Source organism: Protopterus annectens, chromosome 9.part0 (assembly GCF_019279795.1).
Source record: "Protopterus annectens isolate FY-2018-M chromosome 9.part0, PAN1.0, whole genome shotgun sequence".
Taxonomy (NCBI): Eukaryota; Metazoa; Chordata; order Ceratodontiformes; family Protopteridae; genus Protopterus; species Protopterus annectens.
In genome coordinates this window covers 313,391,621-313,405,643 of record NC_056743.1, presented here as the reverse complement: position 1 = coordinate 313,405,643, position 14,023 = coordinate 313,391,621, and the positions used below count along the sequence as shown (strand labels likewise).

Sequence of the window (14,023 nt, the reverse complement as noted above, 5' to 3'; positions counted from 1 at the left end):
TTTTTTTTTTTGGATTAAGAAGGAGTTGGTGGTTACAAAGCCAATTCTCAATAGAGTTAAGGGCATGCTGTGTAATTCTTTCTAAATTTTCTAGATTGTCTGAGAGTCAGATAAGGGTGATGTTTGTTAATAAAAAAGATGTATGAAGATCATTTATAACAGTATTATGTAGAAGAACACCAAGGAAAGAGACGTGTGGCACGTAACAATAGGTAGATAAAGGGAAAGTGTAGAATTCCATATGACTGCCTGGTAGTGCTCTGACAAGTAATTATTACACCACTGAAGAGTAGGTTGTGTGATACCTGTTGTGGACAGTTGTAGTGGGAGCTTTTTATGTGACACAGTGATGAAAGCTTTTGATAAGTCTAAGGATAAGGAAGATGCAAATTTACCTCTATCCCTGCCTTTATGTTATCTGTAAAAGTTAGGAGGGCAGTTGTCCTCCAATAGACAGGTCTAAAACAATGCTGAGTATTGGTTACTAATTATTCTTTTAAGACAGCTAGAGTAGTTGTTTATGGACACATTTTCCCCAGTATTTATGAAAGTGGGGATACACTGGCAATGGGTCTGAAATTAGATATCTCAGTGGAAGTGTTCCCTTTGTGGAGAGAGATGAGATGGCATTTTTCATAATGATAGGCGTATAGGATTCCTGTACTGACCTGTTGATAAGAATGGATACTGGGTATGCAATCTCATTACCAGCAGTTTTGAAGTGTTCTGTAGTAAGGTTATCTGCAGAGAGTGAGCAGGGTTTAAGTTTGGATAATAATTTTTGTGAGGAAGATGGCAACTGTTTTTTGTGTGAAGGTGGAGTATTAGTGAATGGTGGCAGACATAAGTCAGGAAAAGATTCACTGGTGAGGGCAACTATGCTGTCAGTGAAATATGAGTTAATCTTGGGGCTGTTTCTAAAGGGGAGTTATTGGGACAAGGGTTATGGACATTGTTAGTTCCTGGTTGCAAAATGTGTTTAATGGATGACTAGAAGTTTTTTTTTTTTTTTTTTTTTTGTGGCGGGGGGGTTATATCAATTGTTATTTTGTAAATCAGAATACTATTGTTCCTATTAAGGTTGACTTACTTTTTGGTTAGACTATGAAGTTCTTTAAAGTGCTGTAGGTTTTATTGAGTTGTAAGTTTCTCACTCTTTCCTTGCCTTGTCTATATTTTGTGTAAGACTTCTATTCTGATTAGTAAGCCAAGGGTTAAAGTTAAATTTTATTCTCTTCCTCCATAGTGGTGCAAGGCTGTTAAGGATGCTTACAGAAGTTGAACTGAACTTTTCTACTGCCTCATCTAGTGTTAGAATAGTCCGGTTAAATAACTCCAGAGCAGCTAAAAATGATTAAGGGTTAAACTTTAGAGATTACAAGTATCTTTGTATACTTGTTGTTTGGCATGGTGAGTAATATGTCTGATAGCGTATGTAGGGCACTGATCACTAAGGAATTCAGGAAGGTGTCCTGATGCAGTACAGTTGCAAGGATCAGAGACCAGAATCCAGTCAAGAACAGGATTAGTTTCCTGGAGTTTATAGCGAGTGGAAGTAATGAGCTGTTTGAAGCCATGAATGTTGATGCTAGAAGAAGGGTAGTTAGAAGCAAAAGTACGCTAGTTGATGTCATCGCCTAGGATGAGTGTTTCTTGGTAATATTATGTGAGATCCAGTAAAGGATGTCTTCAAGGGTGGATATATTGTTTCTTTGTGATTGTATATAGAACAATTATAAAATTGTGGTCATTTCATTTTATGTAGGAGATAAGTAGCTCTACATTACTGAAATTTGGTAGAGTTTTTGTAAGAGGAGAAACTTCATATGTGTTAGGGTAAAGGATTGCCACCTCTCCAGCTTTATTTAGCCTGTCGGTTCTAATGTTGTTATATCCTGGGGGAAGAATTTCTGAGTCTGAGTATGAGGTTTTAGCAGTGTCTCAGTAAGGTCAACTATATCTGGTGTATAATGACAAATCTAGGCATACAATTTAGTGACTTTATTACAAATCCTTTTTATGTTTATGAAACTATAGAATAGTTGTTTGGAGTTATTAGAGGTGACCAGAGGGGACGTGGGTGACAGGGGAGTAGAAGTGGAAGGAGGGCCTGGGTTAAGGTGTATGTCACCACATAGTTTAATTCTTGAAGGTTAGAGTGAGTGAAGTGGTTTTGCAATGTTAAGTTTTATTTTTACTTTCTGCTTTGTTCTAGGGTGGTAGTAAGTAGAGGTAAAAATTTTGTATTTAACGTAAGGAGTAGGAGAGCTGCCAAACAAATGTGTAGCAATTTCTGGGGAAGAATTTTGGAGAGAATGGTTTAAGTGGAAGCTTAAGGCAGGTGAAGAAATTTGGGGTGTGAGAGCGATGTGACAGTCTGAGAAGACAGCACATAGTAGAAGAAGAAGAGTAGTTAAGCTAGTGAGACACAGAAATCTGTTTTTGAGATGGGGAGGCAATGAAACAAGCTATGTAAGAACAGAACACCCAGGAGTAGGAAGTTTGCCTTAGATTAGTTCCTAAATATTACAGGGTTAGCCAGGGTCACAGCATTCTCCCTTATTTGTAAGTACCATGTTGAGTATGTTTGCATCCCATTGGGTGTAGGGACTATTTAGTCCAAGGCATTTGTATTTACAAAGTACAGGAGTCTCTCAGCATGTAAGTTTGGGGTTGTGTAAGTATCCCTTTTTATAGTGGGTATTTGAACTGAGTCATAGTGATACTTGTGGTCTAATGACTTGAGTGCATGAGTGATTTGGTAGATCTTGGTTCCTGGTAGACAACCGACTGTGACTTTATCCTTATTCTGCCTGATAAGTGGCATATCTGTATGTTTTACAATGGAGTGTCCTATGATTAACACATAGGGCCATGTGTTGGCTTGGCTGATGAACTTTGTAGCTGAGGCTGCATAGAGTGCGTCAGTGTGTGATGCATTGGGTGTTGCTTTGGTGGAGTGTTCTTTTTTTAGACAAATGTCTAGCCGGTCTTTAGAGTTTAGGAGGGTTGCTTTTAAGTGCCTCAGCATATGTCGGCCTTTATTGTTAGTACTTTGCGTTTGGTGTAATACTAATATTACCAGCAACCTGATAATCATTTTGAGTGCTTTTGTGTCACTCTTGCCTCCAGTGACACTGCAATGTCTTATAAGGTATTCATTTCTGTAAGGATTAGTTGGTTGTCAGTGAACATGAAACAATCCCACATAGATGTCCTTCAAGGATGCATCTGCAGTCCTTACAAATGGGGTTGTCCTGTCGTCAGGCAGCCCTCGGCCGGATTCCAAAGTCTGGGTCTGGCCTGGTGTCGCACTTCACCCGACGTCATAGCTGCAGTTCTTATTTTCCTCAGTCTTTCTTGCCGCGTGGTGCCCGAAGCAGAAGCTGTTCGCAAGTGCCGGTCGGTCAGAACCAGAGATTACTACTACAAGTACCGAAGACTTCTAAAGCTAAGTACCCGTTGGGGACTCTTTCTTGCCTCAGCCGATGTCAGGAAAAGTGAATAACTGTTTAACCTGTGGGAAACAAATACCTCATAAAGATTTCCACTCTTACTGCTTACCTTGTTTAGGCCCAGACCACGACGTAGCAGCTTGTCTAGCCTGTGCTTCTTTCAACCCACGGAAATTTGCTGAAGAGTTTTTCGGCTCTGATTTTGCTTACATTATGCCGTCGGATACTCCGACTACGCAAATTTCTAAAAAAAAAGGACTGACACCTGAAACCGAGTCCACGGCTTCTTCCCCCGAAAAAAGCTTGCCACTACCGAGGCCTCATCCAGCCTGGCTGAATCTGCTACTGAAATCCCACCTGCTCTTGCAGGTTATTTATCTGATACTATCCCTTTGGATATTTCTACCCCTGCACGTGGAGCTGCTAGGCCTCCTGCATCCATGTCTATTAAGGCCTTTGCCAGGGCTAAAGCAGCAAAATCTACCAAATCGGTGCCTGCTAAGACCCCCTCTCACAGGCCTAGTTCCAGTTCACAAATGCTTAGTCTAGCAGAGGATCTCATTTCTTTGATCCGGGGATCCCAACCACATCCAGACAGGGCCTCTCACCCACCTCCAGAGAAGAGGACTAGAGTAGAGCCCCCTGAGCCAGTTTCTTCAGATGGATCCTCTGATGAGTCAGATAATTCAAACCCTCCAGAGGGCCCCTTTTCTCCTTATGAGGACTCTGATGCAGAAGACTCCATTCCTTCTGCCTCTCCGCCTGAGGAATTTTCTTTTGGGAAACCTTGCATGCTATGAGGGAACAATTTCAATGGCAGGGCCAGGATTTTTCAGACTCTAGGAAAAGGCTTAGAACCTTTTTGCATTTGCCACAGCATAGGCCTTTAGCCATTCCTCCAGTACTTACTGTTGTGGATGATGCTTTTAATGATGCTTGTACTGCTCCTGATTCTGCTAAGCCCGATAGGTACTACAGGGTTCCAGACACACATTATCATTTGTATAAGGCCCCTTTTGCAGATCCCGAAACTATCTCCCAGGGACCCAAGGCTGTAGCAGCTTCTTCTACCAAAAACCTCCTCTGAAAGGGAATCTAGGGCCTTAGAGAGATGGGGTAAAAAAGTTTACACTTCTGCTACTCTTTCAGCTAGGGCCTTGAACTGTCAATTCCACATGATTCAGTATCAGGAATTTATGTTAGACCAATTAACTAGAAAACTGTCCTCGGATGAACCATTAGACAAAAAATCTGTACAGGAAATGGTACATAACATTCAGCAGGTCAGTAATCATTCCTTAAAATGCGGCTATGATGCACTGGAGGCTTCCTTTAGATCAGCCATGACTGGCACAGTGATCAGAAGACATGCATGGTTGAAAGAGCAGTCCTTACCAGACCATGTTAAATCAAAGCTCCTAGATGCTCCCATGGATAAGCTCAATTTGTTTGGCGTGCTGAAGAAGGTGGAAGAAAGCAAAATCTGTTCAGACAGTCAAGATTTCTTGCAGGTCCAGCCTCCAAGGTTTAGCAGGAACTGGCCTTCCAAGAATTGGTCCTTTCCAGACACCTCCAGAGCTCGAGAGGCAGGAATTCAATCCAGAGGTACCTACAGGGGCGTCAGTGGCAGGCTAACAACCAGCAGGTACAGCAACAGATCCAGCCACCACCACTTCCACAGGACAATCACAGTGACTTGGCTCTGGCACGCCTACCAGGGAACAACTAGAAGCACCCTTAGGCGGGAAGCTAGCCTTATTTTCAGTAAACTGACATTACATCACAGGAGACAAATGGATTTTACAGACAATAGACCAAGGTTACAGGTTTCACTTCCATACTCTACCAAGGAAGAGAGGAATGCCAAACCTACCTCCAAATCAGAAGACAGAAGCTCTAGAACAAATAACTCACTTACTAAGGATGAGAGCTATAGAAAGGGTACCATCTATGGAACAAGGGCAAGGATTTTACTCCAGACTCTTCCTGGTACCAAGAAAAGAAAACCAATGGAGACCTATTCTCGACCTGTCCGCTTTAAACACATACCTCATTGTTCCAAAATTCAAAATGCTGACCCTACAGCAGCTTTTTCCCATGCTGGGCAAGGAGTCTTGGCTGGTAACTCTAGATCTCAAGGAGGCATACCTGCACGTCCCCATATGACCAAATTGCAGAAGATACCTCAGATTTCTTGCAGGATCAGAGCATTATCAATTCTCAGCATTGCCCTTTGGCTTATCTACTGCCCAGAGTATTCACGAAATGCCTGGCATCAGTAATTGCTCATTGCAGGCTTCAGGGAATTCAAATTTATCCTTACCTGGACGACTGCCTGTTACAAGTGGACAACAAAAACAAATTAACAAAAGATTTGGAAAGGGTCATTCATCTACTACAAGCCCTGGGATACACAGTCAATATAAAAAAGTCAAGGCTGATACCATCCCAAAGGATAACCTTCTTGGGTGCAGATTTGGACACATCAAAACAAATGGCATTCCTGACAGTAGAAAAACAGGAGCAATTCCCTCTCTACTTCATGGCATTAACAAAGCAGAACCAGCTAACAGCAAGAAAAGTCCTGCAAGCTCTCAGTTACATGGCATCCTGCATAATATTGATTCCACATGCCAGACTACATATGAGGAAGTTACAGTGGTACCTAAGGAATTTATGGTCTCAGCACAAGCACAGCCTAGAAACCCAGATTCCAATAATTCCATGCCTGAAACAAGAATTCCAATGGTGGGCTCAGGCCTGTCAATCAAACAAGGGACTGCCCTTCCACAGCACTCAACCAAGCCAGACCATCACAACAGACGCCTCAGACACATGCTGGACAAGTGCATACAAGGCTTATGGACTCAAGACCAGCTGCACCTACACATAAATCAAAAGGAAATGCTGGCAGTAAAACTGGCAATTCAGGCATTCAAACACAAATAGCAAAAAGATGAAAACTGGTAAAAGCACGAACAAGGTGGAACTGCAAACAATGAGAACAGACTCCAACTTAATATGCACTGTTTAATATAAGCGCTTTCGGCTTAGTCTCTACTAAGCCTTCTTCAGACAAACAGTGGACACCGCAGCAATAACAGCTTAAATACATTTCTTAATTAGATAGTAATTCCTAATTAAAAGGGAAATGCTCACCAAATAAAACATCAAGCATAAAAAATCTTAATAAATCAATATAGTATACTTAGATGTATTTTGAAATTGCTGTCATTAAATAGGTAGAATAGACAACATCAGCCTATACATATGTTTATATTTTTATATATATTTTTTTATCTTAACATTTGTATTTATTATATGGTAGAAGTAGAATATAAACATCTATATATATTTAATAATATTTTCATATTTCATATTTAAGTATTTTTATAGATTACTTAAATGTTTTAAGCTTAGAAATCATAAGTGATGTAAATATATGTATAGATATACATCTGCTTTCATGTGATATGGATATAATGTTTATTGTATTTGTGACATCTAAGTATTTTAACTAGTAGGTCTAACATACAAATGAACATTTTTAGAGTAGTGAGTTTTCTGTGTCTATATTCCACTGTTTGTCTGAAGACATTAAACAGTGCATATTAATTCAGGCATTCAGACCATTTCTTCGACAGGGTCAACTGCTGATAAGGACGGACAACACCACAGTTATGTGGTACATCAACAAACAGGGAGGCACACATTCATACCCTCTATGCCGGATGGCAATGGACCTCTGGAATGTGGCACTGAGCTTCAACATTCAGCTTCAAGCAATTTTTGTGCCAGGAAAAGAAAATATACTAGCAGATATCCTAAGCAGAACTACCACGGATGCCGACGAATGGATGCTGCATCCGGACATCTTCAAAACCATTACAGGGAAATGGGGACTACCAGAAATAGACTTATTTGCATCCCCACACAATCACCAACTGAAAAAATTCTGCACAAGGACTTTCCACCCACTTGCTTGGAAAGTGGACTCCCTATCTTTCAGTTGGAAAAACCTGATAACACAGAACAACTTCAAAACCCTGCATCCAAACCTGAAAACACAGCAGCTGGCTGCCTGGAATAAGACATTGCATAAGACCAAATAACCCAGATTTATCTCAAAGGGTTAAAGACATTATCTTGGAGGCTCGCAGACCCTCAACAAGAAAAAATTATTCAGCAAAATGGAAAAGATATCTCATTTGGAGTACTGCAAAAGGAGAGAATGTGTCACTGGTAAACATAGCTAACATCCTGGAATACTTGGCAGAGCTCTTCCACAACGGCCTGTCCTATTCTTCCATTAAGATTCATGCATCAGCTATTTCAGCAGAATACGACTTGAATCCTCCAGTCTTCTCACATCCTCTGCTCAGGCAGTTTCTGAGAGGGATTAAAAATGTCAACCCACCTAGGAAGCCACCATTGCCAGCATGGGACTTGAACTTTGTGCTAGAAAAGTTGACACTCCCTCCTTTCGAGCCAGCAGCAACAGCAGAATTACAGTACTTATCATGGAAAACTGCTTTCCTGCTTGCAATCACTTCAGCAAGAAGGGTATCTGAGCTACAGGCATTAATGGCAGTACAGCCCTTCCTGATCTTCCATCAAGATAGAGTGTCCATGAGAACTAATCCTTCTTTTATGCCAAAGGTGGTCTCCAGGGTATCTTTAAATCAAGCTATCCACCTACCAACATTCTTCCCCAACCCACAGAACAGGGGAGAAAGACTGTTGCATACCTTAGATGTACATAGACAATTACGCTACTACCTGGACAGGACCAAGAGCAATAGAAAGACTGACCAGCTACTGGTAGCATATGCGATAGGAATGGAAGGAAAAGCAATTTCAAAACAGACAATCTCTAAGTGGATAGGAAATTGCATTAGATTTTGTTACTCCTACCATGGGAAGAAAACTCCAGAAAACATCAGGCCTCACTCTACAAGGGCTACAGCCACTACCACAGCTTTCTTATGAGGAGTGGCTACCAAGGACATTTTAGAGGCTGCTACTTGGAGCTCCATGCATACATTTGCCAAGCATTATAATTTACCTTTATACTCCAGATCCCGAGCAGGTTTTGCCACTGCTGTTTTGCAAGGGATCTTAACATAATCTTATTTCTCCTCCTCCCCCAGTTTGGCTATGGTATTCTACCCATTTGTAAGGACTGCAGATGCATCCTTGAAGGACATAGTACAGTTTTGTACCTACCATAAATGTAGATGTCCGATAGGCATGCATCTGCAGTCAACCCTCCTTCCCTCTGTGGTACTCCTAGGGTATTTGCCCATCTTGTAGCTAGCTGGGGAATCTATTATGGTGTATTTGTTTGTATATATGTACATACATGCTTATTTTTGTTTGCTCTCTACTATTTGGAACCATTTGCATTTATCCAAATTTAGCCTTCCTAGAGGGCACCTGGCATCTGGGGCAAGAAACACTGAGGAAACTGATGCCTTTATACCCGAAGAACTGCAGCTATGGGTGAAGTGCGACACCAGCCGAGGCCAGACCCAGACTTTGGGGCTGCCTGATGACAGGACAACCCCATTTGTAAGGACTGCAGATGCATGCCTATCGGACATCTACATTTATGGTAGTTACAAAACTGTACTTTTTAGGGCACCTATATCTACCAAGATGCTGGCTGAGAAATTGGGAAATGTGTCCATCCATGGTGCCAAGTCTCTCTTAGGTAAACCACAGAGGGGGGTGATACAGCAGACTAACTTGTTTGCTGTGAGGGTATAAACTACAGCTAGGCCCCTCAGTGTGCAAACAAGTTGATCTTTGTACATCTGAGTACTCGATAAAGTTAGGGAGAAGTTTTATTTATCTAAGTGCTGTGTCTACACAAGGTTCTGCTAAATCCCACTGTGTGACAAGTAGTGGAATTTATAGACTCAAAGAAAAGTAACCAAGTTACTAAGCCCTTTGGTCAATGAAATGATCACACTTTAAGCTTCTCTGGGCTTTTCCCAAATTAGATAGACCAAGCCACCTTTCTACTGCCACTAGAATTTGAAGTCACATTCTTAATTTAAAAACACACTTTAGTTAGCCAAAAGTGAAAAAGTTCTAGAAACAAATAATTCTCAGTTAAGTCAACCCAAGTGCATCCCAACTCAGAAAGAACAGCTACCTTTCAACTGCCCTTAGAATTGCAGTTCCTGTCTTCTTAATGTTTTGTATAGTCTAAGTGAGCACAACTATGTGTGTAATGAAAGTATTATGTTATAAGTGCCACATTATGGTTCTAATTAGTACAACCAGGACAGTATATTTTGGCAACTTATTTCATCTTCTAGACAAGATACATATCTGTTTAGTTTTTATATATATGTGGTATTTGCTGTTTTTATTTCACTTTCTGGTTACAGTGTAATTACTATATTTGCTGCTATTGTATTTGTAGGTGGAACACAAAGCTCTCAGCAGCAGAAACTTCTTGGACTGTGGGTAGTTATTGGGATTGTGACATTCCTTGTCCTAGAGAAAGCATTCACAAAGAATAATGTCGAGCTAGTTAAGGAACGGAAGCCAACACCATCAGTAAGTCCAGTGTTTATTAGTGTTCTTCTGTTTGCCCCTGTTTTACAGCTGTCTGTAGCACTTTTTAGTTTGATTGTGTCAGAGTACAGATGCTCTGTAAAATGAGAAATGTTAATGTCAAATCACCCTTTTTTGTATTGTCATAATCCTGTTCCTTTGCACTCTGCATTGTTGAAATTCACCTGTGTCTAGTAGTACCAGGCATAAGTCTCCTTCTCTGATACAGTAGAAGGAGGGTGAACAGTCCAGAAAAAAATAAAAATATGCTGTAAAAGGCGTATATCATGCAGCTTGCAACATAAAGTGATAAGTATGATTAACCAACCTGTTCTCTACTTAATATAATTGGATGTAGACAAAAATAAGAGAAGGCACTGTTTAAATTGACCTCTTTAAACAGCACAAATCGCGTAGCTCTGTCTGTGATGGCATTAGAAGTACATATAAACAATTGCTTTTACAGTGTTTGTAGGAAAGTGGCTCTTCCTGGCTTGAAAATCTTTTCAGGGTCATTTTTGGTTCCACTCCTGATGAGTGCTTGCATTATTTGCTTCTTTTTGAGGTTAGTGGAAACCCATTTGAAGTTGCCACACTGCAAATGCTAAATTTTTGCGTATTACCCAGACTGATCCTTTTCAACATGTGCATATGTTTGTAAGAGTGTACTTTATTATGGGACATTTTTCAGTGCTGAATAGGCATATTTGCTAACAGCTACTCCCAGGTATTTACCATCGTTTAAGATTACTGTGGTTAGGAAGTAACCTTGCCTTACCTTTTAAAAAAGGTAAGTCTGATGCACATTCGTTTCCTTCTCTGGCCTGCCCAGTGGCATCCATACTGCTAAGTGACCCTGTGTCATTACTACATCAGAAAGATGTCATCAGGACCACACCATTTTTTTATTAAACTAGTGTTTGCCATTACATGGGGGTTTCTTTGCAATAAACAAGAGTTCTAATGCTGTATAAGCATACAAAATAGTTGCTTCTTACAGCACACATGTAAAAGTAACATCTGGTTTCTTAGTATTATTTATATCCTATATGTTTTATTTGAGGGTCACCTGGAGAAGGTGAACAACTTTTCTGATAGCTGCACTACTCTGCAGTAGATAAGGCAGAGACCATTACGTTTTCGTATTCTGTTTTTTATATTTATTGCTCAGTAGTTTCTGATGCATATGCTAATCTTCTTTTAGCATTATTATACACAGGGATTTTAAGAGAAACAGGATAGTTTTTGTGTTACTCCGTTAATGTTCATCAATATTTGCTGTTTTTATTCAGCATTGTCATAAAAGTTTGAAAACATTGCATGTTATGTCGCATCTCACCTTCATTCTTACATGTGGGCTCGGACCCAATCCTCGGCTCCGACTCAACTGATTACAGAAGCTCGAAGTCTCTAAGCAAGGTAGGTATCCCATCATGCGGTGGTATCAATCCTCAGATCTTGTTTGCCGCTTTACAAGTTCAGAAGTGCTCTTCTTGGCCATGGCTAAGTTAAACCTTTTATTCTGTGTTTTCATGTGTATAGCTTGTCTTTCTTTTATAGAATATAGTTAGAATACTTTTATTTAGATAAGTTAATCTTAGGTATTGTTAAATAGTTGTCAATGGTTTGTCAGTTGTTTGGCTGACGTTTTTTTCTGCAGGCCTGTTTTGTCGGTATCCTGTAGTGGTAGTTTAGATTTATTTATATTTAGCATTTGCTGTTTCTTCTTGTTGAGCTCCTTTGTCGTCTCTTTACTAGCTTGATAAGTGTGTAGTTACATTGCAGGCCTTGCTGTATTTTAGACTGTTTTTTAGTATTAGCTTTCTGCCTGTGTGTGTGTTCATCTAGGTAACTTAGTTAGCTGTTTCTACTACCTCTTTGCATGGTGTGTTATTTTCTCCCAGTAGTTAGGGTCCGTTTTAGTTAGAGGACCTAGCTAATCCCCTTTGTACATTTATAGCTCATTTCTGCCTTTGCTTACAGTGACAGTTATGTCTAAGGAGTCTAAAAAGAAGGATTATAAACCTTCAGGTTTTAAGAAATGCCAAAAATGTACTCAGCAAATGTCCATAATGGATGGGCATAGTGTATGTGTCTACTGTTTGGGGGCAATTCACTTACAAGAGACTTGTACCTTTTGTCACTCATTTAGCACGAGTCCTTCAAGAAAGGAAAAACAAATTGATTTTGAAAGGTCTCCTGAAACCATCCTTTGAGGAAGATTTAGGTAGTTCGTCTTCCTCACATTCTACAAAGTCTCCCACTAGCAAGAAAGAAAAGACTGTTAAAAGGCCATCTCCAGTGTCCTCTGAGAAATTTGGACCTCCTGAGAAAATGCTAAAAACTACCAAGACTTCCACCTCATTGGCACCACTGCCTTCAGAGCCGACTGAGATTATTACAGTTGACTTCCCTATATCGGCCCCAAGACCTTTGGAGCCGAAAAAGGATTCTTTAGCTCGGAGCCTATCAACAGATATTCCACCGATCTCACCTACTCTGAGATCACCTATTTTTCAAAGATCTCACTCTCCAACCCTTTCCTCTAAGTCCTCTAGGAGCCTATCAGATGAAGATGGGGAGAGGGTGGTGCGCAGACTTCTGAAGGTGCCGAGGCTGGCCCAGCTGGCTTCGGAGCCTTCCAAATCTTTGACCTCCACTGCTGATATTCTTGGTGTTTCACTGTTGCAGTCATTACATTTGGGTTATCTGCTTGCAGTAGCCCTCAGTCGGCCTGATTAACAAAGTCTTGGGTCCTGCGTCAGTTGCTGTCACTTCTTCCATGACGTCAGGTCGTCAGGGGTATAAAATATGCAGCCAACGCCATTACATCAGTCTTTCTTGCCGTGCGGTGCCCGAAGCAGAAGCAGTTCACAAGTGCCGGTCGGCTGACTCCTGAAATTTTCGATCTGAAATAGTTAACTTCATTTATCTGCAACCTGTGGGTATTCGGATCCGTACTGGATCCAAGCCGGCAACATTTTATCAAGCATCTGCTCCAAACTCCTCCCCTTACCTATAATCCCTCACCTCTCCTACCTTCCCTCAGATCTCGTTTGCCGCTTCATGCATACGCATCGTGGTCTCTATAGCTCCAAGTGGGATATAATAAGTGGAACTTTTGATTCTCAAGTTAGTGTGTGAGAGTAGTTCTTTGTGTTAGCCTGTCCGCCCCTTCGTCTTGTTGTAGGTTTGTTTAAAAAAAAAGTGAGTAGTTAGAAAGTTTGTGTTTCTTCTTGAAATAGAGTAGGCCTAGCCAACCCCTAAGTGTTTGTGTGTCAGGTCTAGCATTTTGCTCAGTGGAGTGTGTTATGGTTGACCAGCCTAAACCAATGTTCAAGAAATGCACAGTGTGTGGCCACAAGCTTTCACCGGCTGATGGCCACACTCTGTGTGTTATTTGCCTTAGCGTTCCCCATCTTAGTTTGCCATGTGCTGTGTTTGCAGGGTTCAGTCCCAGAGCCCTTAAAGAGAGGAAGGCGAAACTGGTAGCCAAGGGCCTGCTACCAGTTTCTGCCTTAGAGACGACGGCCTCGACATCGGCTCCTGTAGCCGACCAACACCCCCCCCCTCTCAGGCTGGGACTCAACCTCCTTCTAAGCCTGATGAGGCGGGGACAAAAACTACAAATAAGGACAAAAAAGAGAGAGATAAAAGGGTAGAGAGGCACCGCAAGCGATCTCCTGATTAAGAGCCTTTTCTCAGTCCACCTGTGAAAGTTGTTAGGACCACTTCTCCTCGGCTCCATTCCCCGAGGTTCTCCCTGGAGCTGGCAGAGCCCTTGGATCGGAGGCCTTCTTTGAGGTCGTCTCACAGGACCAGATCCGAGTCAGTCGCCTCCTCGCGGTTGACTCGGAGTCTGTCAGAGTTTGACATGGACAGGATGATGCGGAGATTCATTCGGACCCAAATCCAAATGGGAGTCTTGCCAGGTCCCTCTCTGGCCAGAGAGGGGACCTCTATACCCTTCTTCCATCCTATCTCTCCTTCCCCGATCCGAC

At 41.4% G+C, this 14,023-nt stretch overlaps 1 protein-coding gene across 2 annotated transcripts in view; it reads left to right on the top strand.

Annotated features, from left to right (window-relative positions):
• SLC39A13 (solute carrier family 39 member 13) overlaps positions 1 to 14,023 on the top strand; it is a 584,382-nt gene that overhangs the window by 86,255 nt on the left and 484,104 nt on the right. For both annotated transcript variants that reach the window (XM_044082895.1, XM_044082894.1), the window contains exon 3: positions 9,889 to 10,025. In XM_044082895.1, coding sequence (XP_043938830.1) covers positions 9,889 to 10,025 — 137 coding nt within the window. The remainder of the gene's footprint in view (positions 1 to 9,888; positions 10,026 to 14,023) is intronic.